We start from the raw sequence: 26,242 nt of genomic DNA, 5'->3' as shown, positions 1-26,242 counted from the left end.
ATTGGCCAGTCAGATATGGATTTTTCTTTGAAACTCTGCCTAGAAGGCCAGCATCCCGGAGTTGCCTCTTCACTGTTGACATTGAGACTGGTGTTTTGCGGGTACTATTTAATGAAGCTGCCAGTTGAGGACTTGTGAGGTGTCTGTTTGTCAAACTAGACACACTAAGGTACTTGTCCTCTTGCTCAGTTGTGCACCGGGGCCTCCCACTCCTCTTTCTATTCTGGTTAGAGCCAGTTTGCGCTGTTCTGTGAAGGGAGCAGGACACAGCGTTGTACAAGATCTTCAGTTTCTTGGCAATTTCTTGCATGGAGTAGCCTTCATTTCTCAGAACAAGAATAGACTGACGAGTTTCAGAAGAAAGTACTTCTGGCCATTTTGAGCCTGTAATCGAACCCACAAATGTTAACGCTCCAGATACTCAACTAGTCTAAAGGAAGGCCAATTTTATTGCTACTTCAATCAGAACAACAGTTTTCAGCTGTGCTAACATAATTGCAAAAGGGTTTTCTATTGATCAATTAGCCTTTTAAAATGATACACTTGGATTAGCTAACACACCATACCATTGGAACACAGGAGTGATGGTTGCTGATAATGGGCCGCTGTACGCCTATGTAGATATTCCATAATTAAAAAAAATAAAAAATCTGTCATTTACAGCATTAACGAAGTCTACACTGTATTTCTGATCAAGTTGATGTTATTTTAAAAATGGACCAAAAAATGTGCCTTTCTTTCAAAAACAAGGACATTTCTAAGTGACCCCAAACTTCTGAACTGTAGTGTATATGAGTAATGCAAACATGATTAAAGTGACTAGTGATCCATGTATTAAAGTAACCAATGATTTCAAGTCTGTATGTAGGCAGCAGCCTCTCTGTGTTAGTGATGGCTGTTTAACAGTCGATGGCCTTGAGATCAAAGCTGTTTTTCAGTCTCTCGGTCCCAGCTTTGATGCACCTAATCAGGTACGTTATTGAGAACAAAATCTCTTTTATAACCAATTATCAAACACAGTGTACCATCTCACCATAATCCTCATCAAGGTATTCCAGCCTCTCTGAGGGGTACTGAGAATCTGCAATCTCTTCATATTCCTCCACCATACTGGTACCAAACACCCTGTAAACACACACAGTTATATAACACACACACAGCTAACATCTGGTTACATTTATTATATATAGCTGAAAGAGAGGAATTATGCTTAGACTAACATGAAATTTGTCAGAAAACTGACAGGTGGGTTGGCCTGTTGCTGAGATAACACTGTTCCCTATAGTATCCTCTAACTCCAACAAACCCAGCCCTGAGGAGATGTGGCATTGAGTGAGAGGGTCAACATCAGGGAAACGTCTGTACTGTAACTGCACATTCATATATACATCTCAACCACTTAACCTTATCGACTGAGAGAATGTACACCTTAACATGTAGTTTATCTACAGAGTAGCAGCAGTTAAGTGGATGTGAACTTAGTTCCAGTTAAAAGGGGACAAAGGGTCTTTTTCAGTTTTTTTTTTAAAATACTGAATGTTATCAGATCTTCAACCAAAACCTAATATTAGATAAAGGGAACCTGAATGAACAAATAACAATTACATGCTTAATGTTGTTTAAGAAATGAATTAAATAAGTAACACCCAATGCCCTGGTGTGAAAAAGTAATTGCCCCCTAACACTCAATAACTGGTTGTGCCACCTTTAGCTACAATGACTCCAACCAAACACTTCCTGTAGTTGTTGATCAGTCTCTCACGTCGCTGTGGAGGAATTCTGGCCCACTCTTCCATGCAGAACTGCTGTAACAGCTACATGTGGGTTTTTTAAGAATGAACAGCTTGTTTCAAGTCCTGCCACAACATGTCAATTGGGACTAGGTCTGGACTTTGACAAGGCCATTCCAGAACTACAAATAAGTAGTTTTTTTTAGCCATTTTCATGTAGACTTGATTGTGTGTTTTGGATCATTGTCTTGCTGCATGACCCAGCTGCACTTCAGCTTCAGCTCACAGACGGATGGCCTGACATTCTCCTGTAGAATTCTCTGATACAGAGCAGAATTCATGGTTCCTTCTATTAAGGCAGGTCCTGAGGTCCAGGTCCTGAGGCAGCAAAGCATCCCCAAACCATCACACTACCAACACCATGCTTGACTCATCTGTCCATAGAACATTATTCCAAGAGTCTGGATGATCACCCAGGTGCTTTTTGGATGACATGGGTCCCATTATGCCTGGTGAAAACCAAACACTGCATTCCAGTCAGAACCTCATACCAACAGTCAAGCATGGTGGTGTTGGTAGTGTGATGGTTTGGGGATGCTTTGCTGCCTCAGGACCTGGACGACTTGCCTTAATATAAGGAACCATGAATTCTGCTCTGTATCAGAGAATTCTACAGGAGAATGTCAGGCCATCCGTCTGTGAGCTGAAGCTGAAGTGCAGCTGGGTCATGCAGCAAGACAATGATCCAAAACACACTATCAAGTCTAAATGAAAACAGCTGAAAAGCAACACATTTGAAGTTCTGGAATGGGCTAGTCAAAGTCCAGACCTAGTCCCAATTGAGATGTGGCAGGACTTGAAACAAGCAGTTCATGCTTGAAAACCCACAATTGTCACTGAGTTAAAGCAGTTATGCATGCAAGATTGGGCCAAACTCCCCCCAAGCAATGTTAGAGACTGATCAACAACTACAGGAAGCATTTGGTTGCAGTCATTGTAGCTATGTGGCACAACCAGTTAGAGTTTGAGGCAATTCATTTCCCCACAGGGGAATTGGGTGCTGGATAACTGTTAATTAAATAAATAATATAAGCATACTTTTTTGGGGTTATTTGTAACCTCAGGTTCCCTTTATCTAATATTAGGTTTCAGTTGAAGAGCTGATCAAAAACATGCAAAAATAGAGAAAATAAGAAAAGGGGGCAAATACTTTTTCATAGCACTGCATCATACATCTCTAACCTGATAAGGCTGAGGGGACAGAAGTGTTCTGATCCAAAGTGGGAGATGAGCTCCACCTGGAGGGAAGGGGAGACGAAGGGTTAAACCACTGATAAAACACTCACACCTGGTTAATTAACCCACCCAGCAACACTAACATTCTAGTCATCCAATAACGTCTATACTAAATCAAATCAAAGGTGATGTAGTAGAACTTGCCAAGCTGAAAATGTATGTTTCTATTCATGTGTGTTTTATTGTTTTAGTTTGTTTTGGTCATGCATGACAGTATCTGTGCACTGCCACCAAAGCTCCCCATTATGGTACATTATATAAGGCATCATTGCATATTTACAACCTCTAAAAGAGAAGAATGCTAACCTTTATGTACTTGATGAACATCTGATGAAAGAGGAAGAGAGAGAGGGGAAAAGGAGAGATCAGTAAAAGGCTGATACATGCCACAAGCAAGTCAAGCACCTGGTCCTTTTTTTGGGGGTATTTTCGTAAAAATATTTCCTGACAACATAACACAGTGTTGACTGAATGCTTGCTCTAAAAGAGACTACAAGGATAAAGCAATAAAGGGCAGGTTAAGGTATACGAAGCAATACAAGGTACAAATAGCATTAAAAGGGAAATGTATTCTACAGTGCATTCGGAAAGTAGTCAGACCCCTAGACTTTTTTCACATTTGGTTACGTTACAGCCTTATTCTAAAATGTATTAAATTGTTTTTCACCCCTTCAATCTTCCCATAATGACAAAGAAAAACATTTATAGAAATTTGCGAATTTATATAAAATAAAAAAAACAGGAATAATAATTTTTACATAAGTATTCAGACCCTTTACTCAGTACTTTGTTGAAGCACCTTTGGCATTGATTACAGCCTTGAGTCTTAGGTATGACGCTACAATCTTGGTACACCTGTACTTGGGAGTTACTCCCATTATTCTCTGCAGATCCTCTCTAGTTCTGTCAGGTTGGAAGGGGAGCGTTCCCGCACAGCTATTTTCAGTTCCTCCAGAGATGTTAGATCGGGTTCAAATCCGGGCTTTGGCTGGGCCACTCAAGGACATTCAGAGACTTGTCCAGAAGCCACTCCTGCATCATCTTGGTGTGCTTAGGGTCATTGTCCTGTTGGAAGGTGAACCTTCGCCCCAGTCTGAGGTCCTGAGCGCTCTGGAGCAGGTTTTCATCAAGGATCTCTCTGTACTTTGCTCCATTAATCTTTCCCTCGATCCTGACTAGTCTCGATGTCCCTGCCGCTGAAAAACATCCCCACATCATGATGCTGCCACCACCATGCTTCACTGTAGAGATGGTGCCAGGTTTCCTCCAGATGTGAAGTTTGGCATTCGGGCCAAAGAGTTCAATCTTGTTTCTCATGGTCTGAGAGTGTTTAGGCAAACTCCAAGCGGGCTGTCATGTGCATTTTACTGAGGAGTGGCTTCCGTCTGGCCACTCTACCACAAAGGCCTGATTGATGGAGTGCTGCAGAGATGGTTGTCCTTCTGGAAGGTTCTCCCATCTCTCCACAGAGAAACTCTAGAGCTCTGTCAGTGACCATCGGGTTCTTGGTCACCTCCTTGACCAAGGCCCTTCTCCCTCGATTGCTCACTTTGACCAGGTGGCCAGCTCTAGGAAGAGTCTTGGTGGTTCCAAACTTCATCCATTTAAGAATGATGGAGGCCACTGTGTTCTTAGGGACCTTCAATGCTGCAAAAAAATGTGGTACCCATCCCCAGATCTGTGCCTTGACACAGTCCTGTCTCGCAGCTCTATGGACAATTCCTTCGACCTCATGGCTTGGTTTTTGCTCTGACATGTACTGTCAACTGTGGGATCTTATGTAGACAGGTGTGTGCCTTTCCAAATCATGTCCAATTGAATTTACCACAGGTGGACTCCAATCAAATTGTAGAAACATCTCAATGATGATCAACGGAAACAGGATGCACCTGAGCTCAATTTCGAGTCTGAATAGGGTCTGAATAGTTATGTAAATAAGGCATGTTTTTTTATTTGTAATAAATTTGCAAACATTTCTAAAAACATATCGCTTTGTCATTATGGGGTATAGTGTGCAGATTAATGAGGATTTATTTGTATTTAATCCATTTTAGAATAAGGCTGTAACGTAACAAAATGTGGAAAAAGTCAAGGGGTCTGAATAGTTTCTGAATGCACTGTAAGTATTCATAGCAGTTACTTTTAAGGAGTAGGGAAGAGGTAGACAAACAGAACCTAGACAGACATCAGAACAAGACATATCAGGTTGAGAACAGCTTCAGTTCTTCATCATTTGGTATCAGTGGCATATTCATATTAACCCAACACAAAAAAAGCTCCCACAAAATATTATTTTAAACTACCGTAATTTCCAGACTATAAGCCGCTACTTTTTTTCCCACGCTATGAACCTTGCGCTTTATACAATGACGCGGCTAATTTATGGATTTTCCCGCTTTCACAAATTCATGCCGCCAAAAAACTGAGCACAGTCACATAATGTGAAGTAAATCGAGCGCGCTCAAACTTTCCATCATTCTGATTACGGTAGTCATTTTGTCACCCTCATCATGGCAAAGACACGGAGAAATGCATATGATGCAGCTTTCAATTTGAAGGCGATCGATCTGGCTGTTTGAAAAGTAAATAGAGCTGCTGCACGGGAGCTTGGCCTTAATGAGTCGATTAAAAGACGTTGGAAACAGCAGCGTGTGAAACTGACTTAGTGCAAAAAGACAACAAAAGCTTTCAGAGGAAAGAAAAGCAGATGGCCCGAACTAGAAAATGAGGCTTGGATGACAAGTGGGGAGAAATCCTTCACTAAAACGGGCCGCATGCGAAGAGCGATTTATGGTCAAGTCTGCCAGTGGGTCCTGACAGCGTGGAGCTGCTGCGTATTGAAGAGGGCAGCATAAGCTCAGCGGGGAATTTGCCTCCGGATGAAAGTGAGGAGAGCACAATGAAAACGATCCAACATCGGATGAAGCAATTCTGAGGCTATTCAACTCCGACACCAAAGGAGATGACTTCAGTGGTTTCAGTGCACAGGAGGAAGATAGTGACCAAGGACTTTCCTGGTAGGCTACTGTTTACTGCTATTTAAAAAAAAAAAAATGTTACAAGCCTGTTTCGTTAAAGCCTATTTATTTTTTGTTACAAGACGTGTTTCGTTAAAGCCTATTTATTTTTGTTACAAGCCGTGTTTCGTTTAAAGGCTGTGTAAAGTTCATTTGTTTCAATGTACCGGTAGGCACCTGCGCCTTATAGACACGTGCGGCTTATTTATGTACAAAATACATTTTTTTTTTTTTTTTTTAATTCAGTGGGTGCGGCTTATTTTCAGGTGCGCTTAATAGTCCAGAAATTACGGTACACAAATAATTAAATAAATAAATGCAATAACACTTAGTGTTAGATAAGAGAAGATGGCGAGGAGGAGTAGAGTTGAAAGACTACAATATAGTAGGCACTTTCCAATACTTTTTTACTGTATTTATTACACATAGAAGTAGGGAGGAAAGGTAGCTGAAATACACTGCTCAAAAAAATAAAGGGAACACTTAAACAACACAATGTAACTCCAAGTCAATCACACTTCTGTGAAATCAAACTGTCCACTTAGGAAGCAACACTGATTGACAATAAATTTCACATGCTGTTGTGCAAATAGAATAGACAAAAGGTGGAAATTATAGGCAATTAGCAAGACACCCCCCAAAACAGGAGTGATTCTGCAGGTGGTGACCACAGACCACTTCTCAGTTCCTATGCTTCCTGGCTGATGTTTTGGTCACTTTTGAATGCTGGCGGTGCTCTCACTCTAGTGGTAGCATGAGACGGAGTCTACAACCCACATAAGTGGCTCAGGTAGTGCAGTTCATCCAGGATGGCACATCAATGCAAACTGTGGCAAAAAGATTTGCTGTGTCTGTCAGCGTAGTGTCCAGAGCATGCAGGCGCTACCAGGAGACAGGCCAGTACATCAGGAGACGTGGAGGAGGCCGTAGGAGGGCAACAACCCAGCAGCAGGACCGCTACCTCAGCCTTTGTGCAAGGTGGTGCACTGCCAGTGCCCTGCAAAATGACCTCCAGCAGGCCACAAATGTGCATGTGTCTGCTCAAACGGTCAGAAACAGACTCCATGAGGGTGGTATGAGGGCCCGACGTCCACCGGTGGGGGTTGTGCTTACAGCCCAACACCGTGCAGGACGTTTGGCATTTGCCAGAGAACACCAAGATTGGCAAATTCGCCACTGGCGCCCTGTGCTCTTCACAGATGAAAGCAGGTTCACACTGAGCACATGAGCACATGTGACAGACATGACAGTCTGGAGACGCCGTGGAGAACGTTCTGCTGCCTGCAACATCCTCCAGCATGACCGGTTTGGCGATGGGTCAGTCATGGTGTGGGGTGGCATTTCTTTGTGGGGCGGCACAGCCCTCCATGTGCTCGCCAGAGGTAGCCTGACTGCCATTAGGTACCGAGATGAGATCCTCAGACCCCTTGTGAGACCATATGCTGACACATGCACATTTGTGGCCTGCTGGAGGTCATTTTGCAGGGCTCTGGCAGTGCACCTCCTTGCACTAAGGTGGAGGTAGCGGTCCTGCTGCTGGGTTGTTGCCCTCCTACGGCCTCCTCCACGTCTCCTGATGTACTGGCCTGTCTCCTGGTAGCGCCTGCATGCTCTGGACACTACGCTGACAGACACAGCAAACCTTTTTGCCACAGTTCGCATTGATGTGCCATCCTGGATGAACTGCACTACCTGAGCCACTTGTGTGGGTTGTAGACTCCGTCTCATGCTACCACTAGAGTGAGAGCACCGCCAGCATTCAAAAGTGACCAAAACATCAGCCAGGAAGCATAGGAACTGAGAAGTGGTCTGTGGTCACCACCTGCAGAATCACTCCTGTTTTGGGGGGTGTCTTGCTAATTGCCTATAATTTCCCCCTTTTGTCTATTCCATTTGCACAACAGAATGTGAAATTTATTGTCAATCAGTGTTGCTTCCTAAGTGGACAGTTTGATTTCACAGAAGTGTGATTGACTTGGAGTTACATTGTGTTGTTTAAGTGTTCCCTTTATTTTTTTGAGCAGTGTACATCAACACCCTCAGAATATTTCCTTCCACATTTTCACCCTCACAATCACATATATGGTGTGAGGTTTGAGTAGGGAGCCAGTCTCATGTTGATGACATAGGAAACCTATTGTGAAGTCATGAGGAATTTACCTGGGCTTAGAACATAGAATTCAAATGGTGTGTGTGTCTGCAGTGTGTGTGTGTGTGTGTGTGTATGGGTGTTTGCAGTGTGTGTGTGTGTGTAAGTTTGTACCTTGATGTATTTGGCGTAGAGCTGTTCGTCCAATGGGAAGCTCTGGACGGTGCGCTCGTCACGGGCGTGGAATGTTCCCAACTTCAACCACTTGTTGGTGGGATACCTGAGAGAGAGCAAGAGAACGAGAGGGGTGGTCAGAGGGGCAGGTGTGCGTGTGTCCTGAGAGAAACGGGAAGGGTGTGCATGTACCTGTCGCTGATGGAGACCAGGAAGTCTTTAGGTGTGGAGGAGAACAGTTCAAAGTTAGCGATGTCCAACTGTTTCACCTGGATGGGCTCACAAAGCTCTATCACAAACCTAGAAAGAGAGAAGAGGAAGATAGAGGTAGATGAGGAATGATAATGTGAGATCATTTCCAGCTGCCTGCTCTCCCCTTGACCCCTGCCTGGGCAGATGGTTGGCAGTTGGGGTCACACGTGCTGAGGGGACAATGTGTGCGTGCGTGTGTGTTTCTGGAGGAAACAGCAAAGCAGAACACTGAGTCACCCATTGTCACCCTGCAGCTCCACAGAGAGCAGCCAGGACTAGGAGAGAGAGGAGGAAGGGCAAACTGTCCAAAATTAAACAACAAGAGATGAGTAGATTGAAAATCTGACATCTTTAATTATTTATTCTCATGATTGTTTCCAACTGTGTATTCCTCTTGCACAATGTTAACTGAAGCAAAAGTGACAACGTCTCCTGCATCAGCAAGCATAGACACGCCCCTAGAATGTGTGTGTCTCACCAGATCTTAATGCTGCAGGGGTTCAGCATGTACAGGTCCATATTCTCCATAAGGATGGCAGATGTACTCTGGAAACCAGAGAGGATAGAGAGAACAAAATGGCAAATATGAGACACATAATGAGTCAATGGACTGGTTCATACTATTCTAAGAACATAAAGACGTGTGTGTTACCTTGGCCTCTGTGTTAGCTGACAGTATCTTAGCTCCACACTCCACAGAAGCATAGTTGTTTTTAAAGTTCTTCTGCACCTTCTTCACAGGGGTGCTTCCACTTGAAGAGGTATGGAGGGACAGAGCTGGAGAAGACAGGAGGGTTAGGAGGTGTGTGTGTGGGTTGGTTCTTCTATCCTTGAGGGGACCTAAAATACCCCAAAAGTCCCCACAAGGATAATAAAAAAAGGAAAATTCTCCCTTGTGGGGACATTTCCCATGTCAACAAAGGCTATTTTAAGCTTAGGGGTTAGGTTTACGGTTACTATTAGGGTAAAACCCAATTTATGCTCGACCCGAAAATGTGGTCGGAGACTTCATATGGAGGGTGTGACGCAATTGCCGAGCTTCTGGAGGCATGCAGAGGCCAAATCAAGCTCCCTACCGCATTGCTGTGCTCCGTATAACTCCACATTGACATGATTGGTTGACGGCAGGTGGGGGTGGTACGTCTTGTATAAACACAAACTCACTTCATTGACAACAGCTCTGCTCAGCGCAATAAGGATGAAACCCTGACGTCTGCGGAGGCTGCATGGAGTAAATGCTGTACGGCCTCTTCAGAAGTCAGATTGACCACGCAGAGCCTTTAAGGGGTTAGTGGTTAGGTTTAGGAGTAAGGTTAGGGAAAATAGAATTTTGAATGGAAATTCATTTTAGGTCCCCACGAGGATAGAACTAACCGTGTGTGTGTGTGTGTGTGTGTGTGTGTGTGTGTGTGAGAAATATGCAGTCCGGAACCTTAAACACTTCCAAATCCGTAACATATTGTACGAATTACAAAATAAAATAAAGCATATCATATGAAATGGATGACGTAGTACACAATTGCCACCGTCACGCCATCTGTTTATAAATGTGGTGTCTGTCTGGTCTGTGATTATCGTGACGCTGAGGACAGGAGAACTACACAAGGTCCAGTTTCTAGCTCAGCGAATAACAACACAATGGGTTAACTGACCCTGCCACGCTGTCTATGATCTAAGAGTGTGAGGGTACTGTACGCAATCTGGAAGTGTGTGTGTGCAGTGCATGTGGCATGGAGTTCGAGAGTGTGTGTGAACTCATGCATGTCTGTTGGTCTGTGTCCTTCTGCTCCAGTAGACCGGGCCATTCATGATGGTGGAGAAAGAGTGCTGCCTCAGAGGAGGGTGAGAGGTTGACGACACTCACACATGGTCCAGTACCCATACTGCCCTCATTCAGAGGGAAGAGATTCAAGAATGAAAGGCAAGGGAGAGAAACTATGAGGGAAGGAGGAAGATGGAGGGAAGGAGTTGAAAGGAGGAAAGAGATTTGAGGTCTCTGCACTCGTTTGTCTGAAAAATGACTGTTGCAACCATCATGCCTTCTTCATGGTCACTGAGCTTCTCCTGAACATGAGATTAATGAGGAGAACGTGTCCCTGTGTGTTTCTTACTCTTCTCCTTCTCCACCTCCATGACTTGTTTCTTCCACTCGTCGAAGGTTGGGATGTCCTCCTTACTGGGCACTGAGGGGTCCGTCTCAATAGCGCTGGCATCACTGGCATCACTGGCATCCACTGCCTTGACAGGTATAGAGAGACACGTTATACAGACACGTCATACAGACAGGCCATACAGACACGTCCAGTGAGCAGTAATTTATATATTACATAATCACTTGATAAGACCCCAGAACGGTCGACAAAGCCACCAAATGGCAAAGCCTCTTCATTAACACACAGATACAGGCCAATCCGGTTCAGCTCTGTCTGTCTGCAGCCAATGTAGTTTGAGAACAGAACAGCTCTGTACCAATACTGGACAGGGCTTTTAATTCATCATCATCTACAAACAAAGGCTGACCCTCTTCTTCCATTCACTCCCTCCATCCCTCCTCCCAGTAAGAGAAAGGCAGAGGGAGCAGAGGGTTCCTTTACTGAATGAAACATTAATGAAGCAGCTTTTTGCAGAATTAGCAGCCAAGCTGTGTGTAGCTCCTCCCCCCCAATGTTCACACGCAAACCTCTACACTCCCCATTACGTTTACATTCAGTGGCACAACTAACGGTCTACTCTCTAACACTGAGGAATAGGTTGTGGGACTCCCTCTCACCTGCTGGTCTTGGTCGGTGTCTTGGTGCCTGTCGGAGGTGTTTCCCCCCTGGTCCAGCTCTGGTAGACCTTGGTCCTGGTCTGGGTCCTCTGGGCTGACAGATGCTTGGACATCAGCATCAGAACCAGCCTGAATTTGATCCTGCTCTGACTGGCTTTCTACTGGGTCAGCATCACCACTATGGGGGAGAGGGAGAGAAGGCGAGTGGAGGACAGAAGAGAGGGGGTTAAAGGGGATGAAAGGAGAAACAATCTGGAGCCACAGTATTTTATTTCAATAACATTCCTACCGTATATAAAGGGGCATTTACATTTGAAAAATAAATAATAATTACGTGAAAAACTCAACAAAAAACTATTTCAGCTTCAAGGGAATATCAGTTAAATAACTGGATGTACGTCAGAGGTTGACTAATGACACCACCTCTTACGATATGATAAATACTTTATACCAAAGAGGAAATTGTCGTGGACCCATAATTCTGCTATAGTAACAGAAATAACATCTCATATACATCATACGTACAATTCACATTTCTCATTTTAGTAATTTAGCAGTGCACTTTTCTTAAGATAGATAGTGGGACAACCACATATCACAGTCAGAGTAAGCTACTTTATTGAAGAAAAATGTACTCTCAGCAAAGTCAGGGCTGGTAAAGGGGAAAAGAGTTAAGTGCGAGTGTTCGTTCACTAAATGCTTTTTGAGGAGAGGGTGCAAGGGGGGTGCAGGGGGATTATTTAAGATACTCTTTGAAGAGGTAGAGTTTCAGGTGCTTTCAGAAGATGTGCAGGGCCTCTGCTACCCTCCCATAGTGCCAAAAGGCCAGAGGTGGCAGAACGGAGTGCTCGGGTTGGGGTGTAGGGTTTGAGCAGAGCCTGAAGGTAGGGAGGTGCAGTTCCTCTTGCTGCTCTGTAGGTAAGTACCATGGTCTTGTAGTGGATGTGAGCTTCTACTGGAAGCCAGTGGAGTGTGAGGAAGGAGCGGGGTGACATGGGAGGAGCGGGGTGACATGGGAGGAGCGGGCTTACCATGGGAGGAGCGGGATGACATGGGAGGAGCGGGGTGACATGGGAGGAGCGGGCTAACATGGAAAACTTGGGAAGGTAGAACAGCAGGCGAGATGCAGTGTTCTGGATACGTTGCAGGGGTTTGATGGCACAAGCGGAGCCCAGCCAACAGCGAGTTGCAGTATTCCAGGCGGGAGATGACAAGTGCCTGGATTAGGACTTGCGCCGCTTCCTGTGTGAGGTACGGTCGTACTCTACGGATGTTGCATGAACCTGCAGGAGCGAGTCACTGCTTTGATGAGGACACCGTGGAGTTGTCAAAAGTGATGGAGAGTTCAAGGAGCAGGCATCCCTTCCCCGGGAGGAAGAGCAGCTCCGTCTGGTCAAGGTTGAGCTTGGGGTGGTGGACCGACATCCAAGCGGAGATAACTGCCAGGCTTGCAGAGATGCATGTTGCCACCTGGGTGTCAGAAGGGGGAAGCCGAAAAGTAGGTGAGTGTCATCCGCATAGCAATGATAGAAGAGACCATGTGATGATATGACAGAACTGAGGGACTTGGTGTAGAGAGAAGAGGAAAGGACCAAGAGACCTGGGAAACACCAGTAGTGAGGAGACTACGTGGTGCAGACACAGATCCTCTCCATGTCACCTGGTAGGAGCAGCCTGCCTGGTAGGATGCAATCCAAGAGTGTGCAGAGCCTGAGACGCCCAGCCCTGAGGGTGGAGAGGAGGATCTGATGGTTCACAGTGTCGAAGGCAGCGGATAGATTTAGGAGGATGAGAACAGAAGAGAGCGAGTCAGTTTTGGCAGTGCTGAGAGCCTCTGACACAGAGAAGAACAGTCTTGGTTGAGTGACCCGTCTTCAAGCCTGACTGGTTAAGGTCAAGAAGATCGTTCTGAGAGAGATCATGAGACAGTTTGTCAGACAACATGCTCAAGTGTTTTGGAAAGAAAATCATGAAGTGATACCGGTCTGTAGGTTTTGACGTCAAAGTGTGTTCGTTTCTTGAGGAGGGGAGCGACTCGGGCCATTTTGTAGGCAAGGGAATGCAGCCAGTGGTCAGGGATGAGTTGACGAGGGAAGTGAGGAATGGGAGAAGGTCTCCAGAGATGGTCTGGAGAAGGGGATGGGGTTGAGCAGGAAAGTTGTCGGGTGGCCAGACCTCACTAGTCACAAGATTTCCTCTGCAGAGAGAGGGGAGAAAGTGATCAAGGCGTAGGGTAGTGGGACCAGTGGACTCAATAGGCTGAGTGAATGAGCAGCAAATGTCGTCAACCTTTTCAAAGTGGTTGACAAAGTCGTCCGCAGAGAGGGAGGAGGGAGGGGGAGGAGGATTAAGGATGGAGGAGAAGGCAGAAGCTTGACATTTAGAGTGATAGAAAGTGGCTTTATCAGTAGACACAGAGGAAGAGAAGGTAGAGAGGAGGGAGTGAAAGGACAATAGGTCCTCCGAAAGTTTTAGCTCAGCTGGCCGCAGCCCTGTAAGCTCGCAATGAGTTACTCAGCCACGAAGCAGGAGGGGAGAGCCGAGCCGGCCGGGGGGAAAGGGGACAATACGAGTCATAAGATGCAGAAGAGAGAGATGATAGGATAGAAGAGGAGAGAGGAGTGGGAGAGAGAGACTAAAGATTGCGATGGCGCATAACCACTCAGCCCCTACCCAGATGGTCAAGGTTGGAGGAAAGGGACACAGAAAAGGAAACAAAGTAGTGATCAGAGACCTGGAGGGGTTACAGTGAGACTAGTAGGCAAACAGCCTCTAATAAAGATGTCAAGCGTATTGCCTGCCTTGTGAGTGGGAGGGGACTGGGAAAGGGTGAGGTCAAAACAGGCAAGGAGGGGAATGAAAGAGTTGTAAAGAAGTGAATCAAAGGCAGACGTCAGGAGGTTGAAGTCACCAAGTACGAAGAGTGGTGAGCCATCGTCAGGCAATGAGCTTGTCAAGGTGTCAAACTCATTGAAGAACTCCCTAATGGCACCTGGCAGGTGATAGATGACAATGTTAAGCTTGAGTGGACAAGTGACTGTGACAGCATGGAATTCATATGAGGAGATGGACAGGTGATAGAGGGAGAAAATAGCCCTGTGCCACCACCGCAACGACCAGATGCTCTTGGACTATGAGAGAAAACGTAGTCGGATGGAGAGCAGCTGGAGCAGCAGTCTTCTCTGGGGTAATCCATGTCTTCGTCTGGGTCTTCGTCAGGGCAGCATAGGCTGAGATGAACTCGGAAGTTCCAAAACGCTGCCGGAGACCAGGAATTCCACATTGTTCTCGCAGGGTACACTAAATTAGTTGGGTTGCAGCCAAGGTTTGGAGAGCGTCTTTAAAGCCTACATGGAGAGGAACGAACTGAGATAGAATACACACACATAGTTGCCAAAGCTACAAAAGAGCAAAATTTGATCTGAAAAGTAACTCGGGAAGATATTCAAGTGAGCGAGTGATGTGGAGCCTTTCTGCCCCTTAGTTGTTGACACATCAACCAGGATTATCTTCAAGTTATGAGCAGTCAGCAGTTCACACACACCAAGTGGGCTATTAGGAAGACCGGGAGCACTTAAAGTAGGTGGCCCTAGCTAGCAAAAAGAAAGTACTAGACAAAAACAGATTAAGACAAATGATACTCCTCACTCTTGGAGATATCAGGAGTCATCTAGCTATAGAATGAAGCAGCTTACCTGGCTGGGGCTGGAGCAGGGGTGTGAGAGGTAGAGGTAGGTGTGTGTTGGGGGTCTTCTGTGGCCGGGGCTGGGCTGGGTTCTGCCAGGGCATCACTGCGGGTCTCGGCCGGGGCTGGGGGGTCTGTGGAGGCTTGGTCCTGGGCTAGGTCATTGCTGGGCGATGGGGTGGAGGAGGGTGGCGTTGCCTGGTCCTGGAGGGGAGGGAGTTGTGTATCGGGCTCTGGGTGTGTGTGTGTGTGAGGCTGTGTCATTTGTGTGCGTAGCTCAGCAGCAGCGGGGGGTTCAGGATCAGCGTGTGGTTCTGGGGCTGACCAGACCTCTACCACTACAGGCTCCTCCTGATTCACAGTCTGGAAAACACACACACCAGCTCAATTCTCTGTCTGTGTCTGTGTGTCTGTGTGTCTGTGTGTGTGTGTGTGTGTGTGTTACCTGTTCAGTGTTGTGTGTGTTGGGCTCCTCTAGTGCAGCCCTCTCCGTCTCCAGTCCCATGTCGTAGGAGGAGTGTGTGTGTGTCCTCGGCGACTCCATCTGGGGAACAGGCGCACACGCGCCATTAGAACATGGCGCACACACAGACACACTTCGAATAGGAAGTTTTAATTCTACAGAAACTATGGTAAACTGAAGTAGGCTAGCCTCTTTCGCCGGAAGACATGACAGATTGATAGAAGAACACCACAAACAGGAGAATGAGTGAGCGTCTCAGGCTGAGAAACAGTTCTTTGTTAGACCGAGGGAAAGAACAAAAGTCTGTTCTATAAGGGACTGACAGCACGGCTCCGACAGTACAGACAGGCGTGTTTGCCATGTGTACATTGACAGTATACCAGCATGCAGCAGGCTTGTACTTACATGCCCACGGAGGACTAAATATGTGTTAACATAGCCCCCCACCCCTCTCCCTCAGCCCCCTAGTTCAGAGTCCAAATACAGACTAAGAGGGATTAGTCTGTATTTGGCTAATACTGTCAAAATAAAGTCTGAGTGAGGCCTAGTGGGGTCTGGGGGAAAGCTGAGTGAACTGTGGCCTCACCTGGTCTGACCTGGTCCGAGCCTAGATACATTACCATTATCATAGTCTCAGGAAGACACCATGGCCGGTCAAGCAGACCTGCTCTCAGCCTAGGGGCCAGAGATGGGGGCTGGGAGGAGGTCTAGTCAACAATCTAATGCACAACAACCACCAATGTTAAGTCTTGCATAACTCTTCAGCCAAATACCACCCCGCTCACCTCAGAGGTCAGGAACACACACCTCTCCTCCACTCCCCAGGCCAAATCCCAAACTCATTTACGGCCTTACCTCCTCTGTCTTTCACCGGAGGTCACGTATGACCCCACATATAGGACTACACAACCCCCCCCCCCCCTCCCTTAACACATTCACACTCATGGCTTTGTTGAACTGGTAGGTCAGAGGAAAATAAACGCTTTAGGTGGGTCACCGTGCAAACAATTAGTTAACTCAGTTCTGATCATGATCCTTTCTGGCTGAAACCCCATAGTAACTGATTCTAGGTGTAGTAGTGGATTATTAGCCTGGTGGTCCAGTCTGCTTGTGCTTTAGACAACTCCTCACCTTGTGGTCCGTCCTGTGGTACTGTGCATGCTCATGGTCGTGAAGATGCTCTGGGGGGCTGCTGTCTCCACTAGACACACCTGGACCTGACGAGTTGTGCTCTGAACAACACACATGACTTCTGGGGTACCTGGAAGATAGAGACAGGCTCAGTAACACACAATGAACAATACAGCTGGGGTAGCAACGCTGTCGTGCGTGGAAAAATAATTATACATACAGTACCAGTCAAAAGTTGACACTTAGTCATTGCAGGGGTTTTCTTTATTTTTACTATTTTCTACATTATAGAATAATAGTGAAGACATCAAAACTATTAAATAACACATAAGGAATAGTGTAGTAACCAAATTTAAAAAAAAATTCAAATATATTTGATATTCTTCAAAGTAGCCACCCTTGATGACAGCTTTGCAAAGTCCCCCACCCCCATGCAAACTTTGCCACCGCTGCCTTAAAGGAACAGGACTGGGCTTGCTGGACACTGAACCAAACTACTGTAGAACTGCCCTGCCGATGCCATCTCTGCCACTGGATTCCTTTTGGTCTTAGTACTAGAGAGAAAGTCTGGAAAGGTCTAATATTGCATAAGAGCACAACATCGAGATAAACAGGAGAAAAAAAAGAGAAGTAGAGCAGGGTCTTTTTGTGTTTATCTGATCAGAGGGGTAAAGGCCGAGGTGATGTGGCGGGAGAGGAGGGAGGGTCCCTGGAGTGTGTGTGTGTGTGTGTGTGTGTGTGTGTGTGTGTTTAGGGCTCAATGAGCGTGGGGCCTGCCTGAACATGTCCACAATGTTCAGCTTCACACACACTTTAATAAAATGTTTTTTACACAATGTACTTTCCCCTCGGGCCTGGCCTCTGAAGCCCAGTATAAATCTAAATAACAGCTGGACGCTGCAATTGTCACCTCACACACACGCCCCTTGCTCTGAAACCTAGAGCTTCACCTTGACATCACTGTCAGGCCACACACAATCTGGACTATGTTTTAGCCTATTAGTTTTATGGCAGGACTTGAGAGGATCCTGAGAAAGGTGAATGTGTGTTGTTTACCATGGTGAAGTTAAGGACTCTGATCTTCTAGACCAGTGGTTCCCAAACTCTTTATAGTCCCGTACCCCTTCAAACATTCAACCTCCAGCTGCGTACCCATCATTGTAAGCCTGCCACACACAATACATTTAGTATTGTGTGTGTGTAAATGTTTGTCACAAACCGGCTCATGGGAAGTGACAGAGCTCTTATAGGACCAAGGCACAAATAATAATAATCAATAATTTTGCTCTTTATTTAATCATCGTAAATATAAAACCTTATTTGTTCATCAAAAACTGTGAATAACTCACCACAGGTTAATGAGAGGGTGTGCTTGAAAGGATGCACATAACTCTGCAATGTTGGGTTGTATTGGAGAGTCTGTCTTAAATCATTTTACACACACAGTCTGTGCCTGTATTTAGTTTTCATGCTTGTGAGGGCCGAGAATCCACTCTTCTCGGCCCGTACGTGGTAGCAAATGGCCTCGGTGTCTTAACAGCGCAATTTGCCAAGGCAGGATACTCCGAGTGCAGCCCAATCCCGAAATCTGGCAGTGGCTTCTGATTAAATTCAATTTTCACAGAACCGCTTGTTGCAATTTCAATGAGGCTCTCTTGTTCAGATATTGTTAAGTGGACTGGAGGCAGGGCATGAAAGGGATAATCCAGTTGTTTGTGTTGTCATGACGTTGGCCTGTGGGTAAGGTTTAGGACCCCCCATAAATATCTTTCTCCCTTTCCTCTCTTGACTCTACCAAAGGACTCTTGAATAGCCTTTGTTAAACATAGAGAGTCTGGGAACATCAAAAGGTGGGTGGAAAGGAACCATATTTCGGTAATCCAACCAGTTGAAAATATGCATTGGTACTCAATGAATATGATGCCAGATCAGTTGGCGCCTGAGACATGACAGGACAACATAAACTATATCTTGGCAATTCTACACATTCTAGTTATCAGATTCACATGGAATTGTTGTGCAATTTAAATGTTTAAATATTAAACTATTTGTGAAAAGATTAAATGTAATTTTAGCTTCCAAATGAGATTATTGGGTTTTCATAAGGTTAAAGCTCTGCTCACACAGTGGCCCGCCCATGTGAAGAGACATTGGTTATAAACTATGAAACACGCCCTTCTCTCCCCTCCTATATAAAGCCCTTGACGAAAATGTAACTTTCTGTTCCGAGGACGATAGTACTTTTAACGTATGGACCGTCGTCCTAACATGTCAACTACAGAACTAAGCCAACCTCAGCATGAGCTTTGGTTGCGAATGGTATGAACTTCAAACTCTTATTCACTAAAGAAGTGAGACATCCTAGCCGTTGAGTTAGCAACAGCAGCTGTAAACGTGGGCTAGGAAAGGACGGACGACGTATCCAGTCTACCACACAACGACGATACTACAACGTATCCAGTTTACCAGCAGAGACACTCTTCAAAGGACAAGGAAGATCTCTGTTGGGCAACACGGCCTTCCATCTACGACCAACCTATTGAAGCGCAGCTCAGAGTAAATATTTATTGCATTTTCCTTTTCCAAATGGGAGGTAATTTAGAATGCATAAGATACTGTATTTGCGCTAGCATAGCCTCTCCCTTTGTTCCTCAGTCTTCCCGCTTTTTCACTCAAATCCAACCCCCTTTCCTTTGTGTAGCCAGCCGTCATGTCGGCTCCGTCCACCAGGGACGTTTTCTTTATGACATAATTTGCATTCTGTGTGATTAGTTAGGTATTTAGTAAATAAATAAACCAAATTTTGTATTGCTGATTCAACTTGTTAGCCAAGGTTCGTGATGATAACCAAGAATCTACAACTTTCAGATGAGACTGAAACAAGGTGACGATTGAATATTGACTGCTATTGATGTAAAAGTTCACCAGGTCTTTAAGAGTTTATTCGGAAGATAACAGCTCTATAAACATTATTTCGTGGTGCCCCGACTTTCTAGTTAATTATTTACCTGATTAGCTTAAATCAGGTAATATTAATTAGAGAAATTATTTTATAGAATAGCATGTCATATCACTTAATCCGGGTATAGCCAAATGACACGACAGTGTCATCCGCTTTGGGAAAGTGCCTGCATAATTGCACACCCAACTCACTCAGGTGCTTCGCTATATCACATTTGACATTGTCCGTAAGCTTCAGCTCATTTTCACACACAAAAAAATCATAAAATGATGGAAAGACCTGTGTGTTGTCCTTCTTAATGCAGACAGAAAACAGCTCCAACTTCTTAATCATAGCCTCAATTTTGTCCCGCACATTGAATATAGTTGCGGAAAGTCCCTGTAATCCTAGATTCAGATCACTCAGGTGAGAAAAAAAATCACCCAGATAGGCCAGTTGTGTGAGAAACTTGTCATCATGCAAGCGGTCAGACAAGTGAAAATGATGGTCAGTAAAGAGAACTTTAAGCTCGTCTCTCAATTTAAAAAAAGTTGTTAATACTTTGCCCCTTGATAACCAGTGCACTTCTGTATGTTGTAAAAGCGTTACATGGTCGCTGCTCATATCATTGCATAGTGCAGAAAATACACAAGAGCTCATGGGCCTTGCTTTAACAAAGTGAACTATTTTCACTGTAGTGTCCAAAACATATTTCAAGTGGTCAGGCATTCCCTTGGCAGCAAGAGCCTCTTGGTGGATGCTGCAGTGTACCCAAGTGGCGTCGGGAGAAACTACTTGCACACGCGTTACCACTCCACTATGTCTCCCTGTCATGGCTTTTGCGCCATCAGTACAGATACCAACATCAGCAGCAGCTACGTTTGGCTACATATGGACCGTTAGTGGAATTCAAGCAAGAGAGTAATGTTTAATGTGATTGGATGTTAATTATTTGACTAGGCTACCTGTATTTGACATTGTGTTATTTCGCTGAACACTAGATGGGGTTCATTTTATTTTTGGCAGTGAAACGAGACTACTCAGGCGAGAGAGAAAAACTCACCCAAATGTATAGTCCCGTTGGATTATTTTTTAAATATTTTTTAAATTAAAAAATAAATAAATAATAATAATAATAATAATGAAGGACCTCGGCATTACTCTGGACCCTGATCTCTCTTTTGACCAACTTCAAGAATATTTTCAAGGACAGCTTTTTTCCATATTCGTAACATTGCAAAAATCAAAAGCGTTTTGTCCAAAAATTATGAAGAAAAGCTAATCCATGCTTTTGTCACTTCTAGATTAGACTACTGCAATGCTCTACTTTCCAGCTACCCAGATAAAGCACTAAATAAACGTCAGTTAGTGCTAAATATGGCTGCTAGAATCTTGACTAGAACCAAAAAATTGGATCATATTACTCCAGTGCTAGCTTCCCTACACTGGCTTCCTGTTAAGGCTAGGGCTGATTAAGGTTTTACTGCTAACCTACAAAGCATTACATGGGCTTGCACCTACCTATCTCTCCGATTTGGGCTTGTCGTACATACCCAGATGGACGCTATGGTCACAAGACGCAGGCCTCCTTATTGCCCCTGGAATGTCTAAGCAAACAACTGGAGGCAGGGCTTTCTCCTGTAGAGCTCAATTTTTATGGAATGGTCTGCCTATCCATGTGAGAGACGCAGACTCGTTCTCAACCCTAAGTCTTTATTGAAGACTCATCTCTTCAGTAGGTCCTATGATTGAGTGTAGTCTGGCCCAGGGGTGCGAAGGTGAACGGAAAGGCACTGGAGCGACGAACCGACCTTGCTGTCTGCCTGGCTGGTTCCCCTCTCGCCACTGGGATTATCTGCCTCTGACCCTATTACGGGGGCTGAGTCACTAGCTTACTCGTGCTCTTCCATGCCGTCCCTAGGAGGGGTGCGTCACTTGAGTGGGTTGAATCACTGACGTGATCTTCCTGTCCGGATTGGCACCCCCCCCGAGTTCAGGCCGTGGGGGGAGATCTTCGTGGGCTATACTCAGCCTCGCCTCAGGGTAGTAAGTTGGTGGTTTGCGGACACCCTCCAGTGTGGGGGCTGTGCTTTGGCAAAGTGGGTGGGATTATATCCTGCCTGGTTGGCCCTGTCCGGGGGTATCGTCGGACGGGGCCACAGTGTCTCCCGACACCTTGTCTCAGCCTCCAGTATCTATGCAGCAGTAGTTTGTGTCGGGGAACTAGGGCCAGTCTGTTATATCTGATGTAATTATCCTTTCTTATCCGGTGTCCTGTGTGAATTTAAGTATGCTCCCTCTAATTCTCTTTCCCGGAGGACCTGAGCCCTGGGACCATGCCTCAGGACTACCTGGCCTGATGACCCCTTGCTGTCCCCAGTCCACCTGGTCGTGCCGCTGCTCTAGTTTCAACTGTTCTGCCTGCGGCTATGGAACCCTGACCTGTTCACCGGACCTGCTACCTTGTCTCGGACCTGCTGTTTGAGACTCTCTCTCTCCACCGCACCTGCTGTCTCTAACTCTGAATGCTCGGCTATGAAAAGCCAATTGACATTTACTGCTGCGGTGCTGACCTGTTGCACCCTCTACAACCATTGTGATTATTATTTTTATTTGACCCTGCTGGTCATCTGTGAACGTTTGAACATCTTGGCCATGTACTGTTATAATCTCCACCCGGCACAGCCAGAAGAGGACTGACCACCCCTAAGAGCTTAGTTTCTTCCTAGGTTCCTGCCTTTCTAAAATCAAATCTAGCCACTGTGCTTCTACAGCTGCATTGCTTGCTGTTTGGGGTTTTAGGCTGGGTTTCTGTATAGCACTTTGTGACATAGGCTGATGTAAAAAGGGCTTTATAAATACATTTGATTGATTATTTCACTCTTTATCTTGACTGACGCACACCATACTATACATGTCCTTTTCCTCATCCTCCTTATCTACAGAGCACATGATCCATGCATCTAATCATCCAGTGCTGACGGTGTTGCAATGAGGGCTTAATCACATAGCAGCATCACCACTTTGTACAAACATCCAGCTCCAGCTCTAACCCGACAGTAGTCAGAGATAATACAGTTGAATTCGGAAGTTTACATACACTTAGGCTGGAGTCATTAAAACTCATTTTTCAACCCCTCCACAAATTTCTTGTTGACAAACTATAGTTTTGGCAAGTCGGTTAGGACATCTACTTTGTGCATGGCACAAGTAATTTTACCAACAACTGTTTACAGACAGATTAATTCACTGTATCACAATTCCAGTGGGCCAGGAGTTTCCATACACTAAGTTGACTGTGCCTTTAAACAGCTTGGAAATTCCAGAAAATTATGTCATGGCTTTAGAAGCTTCTGATAGGCTAATTGATATCATTTGAGTCAATTGGAGGTGTACCTGTGGATGTATTTCAAGGCCTACCTTCAAACTCAGTGCCTCTTTGCTTGACATCATGGGAAAATCTAAATAAATCAGCCAAGACCTCAGAAACAAAATTGTAGACCTCCACAAGTCTGGTTCATATCGTTGGGAGCAATTTCCAAACGTCTGAAGGTACCACGTTCATATGCACAAACAATAGTACGCAAGTATAAACACCATGGGACCACGCAGCCGTCATACCGCTCAGGAAGGAGACGCGTTCTGTCTCCTAGAGATTAATGTCCTTTGGTGCGAAAAGCGCAAATCAATCTCAGAACAACAGCAAAGGACCTTGTGAAGATGTTGGAGGAAACAGGTACAAAAGTATCTATATCCACAGTAAAACAAGTCCTATATAGACATAACCTGAAAGGCCGCTTGGCATGGAAGAAGCCACTGCTCCAAAACCGAAATAAAAAAGCCAGACTACGGTTTGCAACTGCACATGGGGACAATGATTGCACTTTGGAGAAATGTCCTATGGTCTGATAAACAAAAATAGAACTGTTTGGCCATAATGATCATCGTTATGTTTGGAGGAAAAAGGGGGAGGCTTGCAAGCCGAAGAACACCATCCCAACCGTGAAGCACGGGGTTGGCCGCATCACGTTGTGGGGGTACTTTGCTGCAGGAGGGACTGGTGCACTTCACAAAAAAGATGGCATCATGAGGGAAAATTATGAGGATATATTGAAGCAACATCAGTCAGGAAGTTAAAGCTTGGTCGCAAATGGGTCTTCCAAATGGACAATGACCTCAAGCATACTTCCAAAGTTGTGGCAAAATGGCTTAAGGACAACAAAGTCAAGGTATTGGAGTGGCCATCACAAAGCCCTGACCTCAATCCCATAGAACATTTGTGGGCAGAACTGAAAAAGCGTGTGCGAGCAAGGAGGCCTACAAACCTGACTGAGTTACACCATCTCGGTCAGGAGGAACGGACCAAAATCCACCCAATTTACTGTGGGAAGCTTGTGGAAGGCTACCCGAAACATTTGACCTAAGTTAAACAATTTAAACGCAATGCTACCAAATACTAATTGAGTGTATGTAAACTTCTGACCCACTGGGAAAGTGATGAAAGAAATAAAAGCTGAAATAAATCACTCTCAACTATTATTCTGACATTTCACATTCTTAAAATAAAGTGGGTATCCTAACTGACCTAAGACAGGAACGTTTTACTCAGATTAAATTAAGTTTAAATGTATTTGGCTAAGGTGTATGTAAACTTCCACTGTATATGGCAGTGTCGGTAGGTAATGTAAGAGGCAGCATACAAAATCAGACCATAATGAGCCGTAGGGTGGATACAGCCTAAACTTAGAGCCATAGGTTTGAACTATGTACTGCTTCAAATGTCACATACGTGAGGGTGGGAGAATGGTTGATGTGCGACCAGGGGTGGTGAGGTGGGGGTATACTGTATGCTGACAGGCCTATGGGTTAGAGCAGGGGTGTCAAACTCATTCCACAGAGGGCCTAGTGTCTGTATGCTTTTGTTTTCCCCGTTCAATTAAGATCTAGACAACCAGGTGACAGGAGTTCCTTACTACACTAAACAAAAAAAACCTGCAACATTCAGCAATTTCAAAGATTTTAAATGAGTAACAGCTCATATAGGGAAAATAGTCAATCGAAATAAAATCATTAAGTCGTAATCTATGGATTTCAGGGAATACAGAAATGCATCTGTTCACAAATAACTTTAAAAAATAAAAATCTGAAAACCAGTCAGTATCTTTGGTGACTGATATGTGGTGTGACCACATTGCCTCCTTCGTATAGAGCTGTTCAGGTTGTTGATTGTGGCCCCACTCTTCATTGGCTGTGCGAAGTTGCTGGATATTGGCAGGAACTGGAACACAGTGTCCTACACGTCAATCAAGTGCATCCCAAACATGCTCAATAGGTGACATGTCTGTTGAGTATGCAGGCCATGGAAGAACTGTGACATTTTCAGCTTCAAGGAATTGTGTACAGATCCTTGCGACATGGGGCCGTGCATTATCATGCTGAAACATAAGGTGATAGCGATGGATGAAAGACGCGACAATGGGCCTCAAGATCTCGTCACGGTATCTCTGTGCATTCAAATTGCCATCGATAAAATGCAATGGTGTTCGTTGTCCGTAGCTTATGTCTGCCCATACCATAACCCCACCACCACCATAGGGTGCTCTGTTCACAATGTTGACATCAGCAAACAGCTCGCCCACACACGTCTGCCATCTGCCCAGTATAGTTGAAAACGAGATTCATCTGTGAAGAGGACACTTCTCCAGGGTGCCATTAACCATTGAAAGTTAGCATTTGCCCACCTAACTCGGTTACGAAGCCGAACTGCAGTCAGGTCAAGACCCTGATGGAGGACGATGAGCATGCAGATGAGCTTCCCTGAGACAGTTTCTGACAGTTAGTGTAGAAATTCATCGGTTGTGCAAACCCAAAGTTTCATGAACCGCCTCAGACGATCCCACAGGTGAAGAACCCAGATGTGGAGATCCTAGGCTGGCGTGGTTACACGTGGTCTGCGGTTGTGATACCGGTTGGACATACTGCCAAATTCTCTAAAATGACATTGGAGGTGACTTATTGTAGAGAAATTAACATTAAATTCTCTGGCAACAGCTCTGGTGAACATTCCTGCAGTCAGCATGCCAATTGCACGCTCCCTCAAAACTTGAGACATGTGGCATTGTGTTGTGTGACAACCGCAAATTTTAGAGTGGCCTTTTATTGTCCACAGCACAAGGTGCACCTGTGTAATGATCATGCTGTTTAATCAGTTTCTTGATGTCACACCTGTCAGGTGGCTAGATGATCTTGCCAAATGAGAAATGCTCACTAACAGGGCTGTAAACAGATTTGTTTTCAAAATATGAGAGAAATACACTTGGTGCACATTGAACATTTCCGGGATGTTTTATTTCAGCTCATGAAACATGGGACCAACACATTACATGTTGCGTTTAATTAATCAATCAAGTACAAGGGTGGAGCGAAAACCCGCAGACACTCGACCCTCCGTGGAAAGAGTGACAAGTGGGTTTGAGTATATTGTCCCATCCCACATCAACCCCTATTCCTACCCCCTCTACTCCGTGCTCTGAGATCTAAGAGGTATGAGTAATATGGCACAAATTCCACCTAGCCAATCAGGGGTTGATTTGGAATTGGGCACGTCAACCAGCAGAGAGAAATACCATGAGGTAACATCACCACGAGGGGCTTGTAGTGGGTAGAAGTTCATCTTAGACTTAAAAACCCTTTG

At 45.1% G+C, this 26,242-nt stretch overlaps 1 protein-coding gene across 4 annotated transcripts in view; it reads right to left on the bottom strand.

Annotated features, from left to right (window-relative positions):
- LOC129869674 (SUN domain-containing ossification factor-like) overlaps nucleotides 1-26,242 on the bottom strand; it is an 86,383-nt gene that overhangs the window by 14,852 nt on the left and 45,289 nt on the right. For all 4 annotated transcript variants that reach the window (XM_055944315.1, XM_055944316.1, XM_055944318.1 and 1 more), the window contains exons 2-13: nucleotides 16,608-16,737; nucleotides 15,459-15,557; nucleotides 15,024-15,376; nucleotides 11,329-11,506; nucleotides 10,670-10,796; nucleotides 9,211-9,335; nucleotides 9,037-9,104; nucleotides 8,499-8,606; nucleotides 8,307-8,412; nucleotides 3,333-3,353; nucleotides 2,973-3,028; nucleotides 1,034-1,125 (exon numbers count right to left, since the gene is read on the bottom strand). In XM_055944315.1, the coding sequence (XP_055800290.1) occupies nucleotides 1,034-1,125; nucleotides 2,973-3,028; nucleotides 3,333-3,353; nucleotides 8,307-8,412; nucleotides 8,499-8,606; nucleotides 9,037-9,104; nucleotides 9,211-9,335; nucleotides 10,670-10,796; nucleotides 11,329-11,506; nucleotides 15,024-15,376; nucleotides 15,459-15,557; nucleotides 16,608-16,737 (1,463 nt within the window). The remainder of the gene's footprint in view (nucleotides 1-1,033; nucleotides 1,126-2,972; nucleotides 3,029-3,332; nucleotides 3,354-8,306; nucleotides 8,413-8,498; nucleotides 8,607-9,036; nucleotides 9,105-9,210; nucleotides 9,336-10,669; nucleotides 10,797-11,328; nucleotides 11,507-15,023; nucleotides 15,377-15,458; nucleotides 15,558-16,607; nucleotides 16,738-26,242) is intronic.

Source organism: Salvelinus fontinalis, chromosome 14, assembly GCF_029448725.1.
Source record: "Salvelinus fontinalis isolate EN_2023a chromosome 14, ASM2944872v1, whole genome shotgun sequence".
Taxonomy (NCBI): Eukaryota; Metazoa; Chordata; class Actinopteri; order Salmoniformes; family Salmonidae; genus Salvelinus; species Salvelinus fontinalis.
Note: the sequence above shows the minus strand (reverse complement) of the source record. Positions and strands in the feature narration are given on the sequence as shown.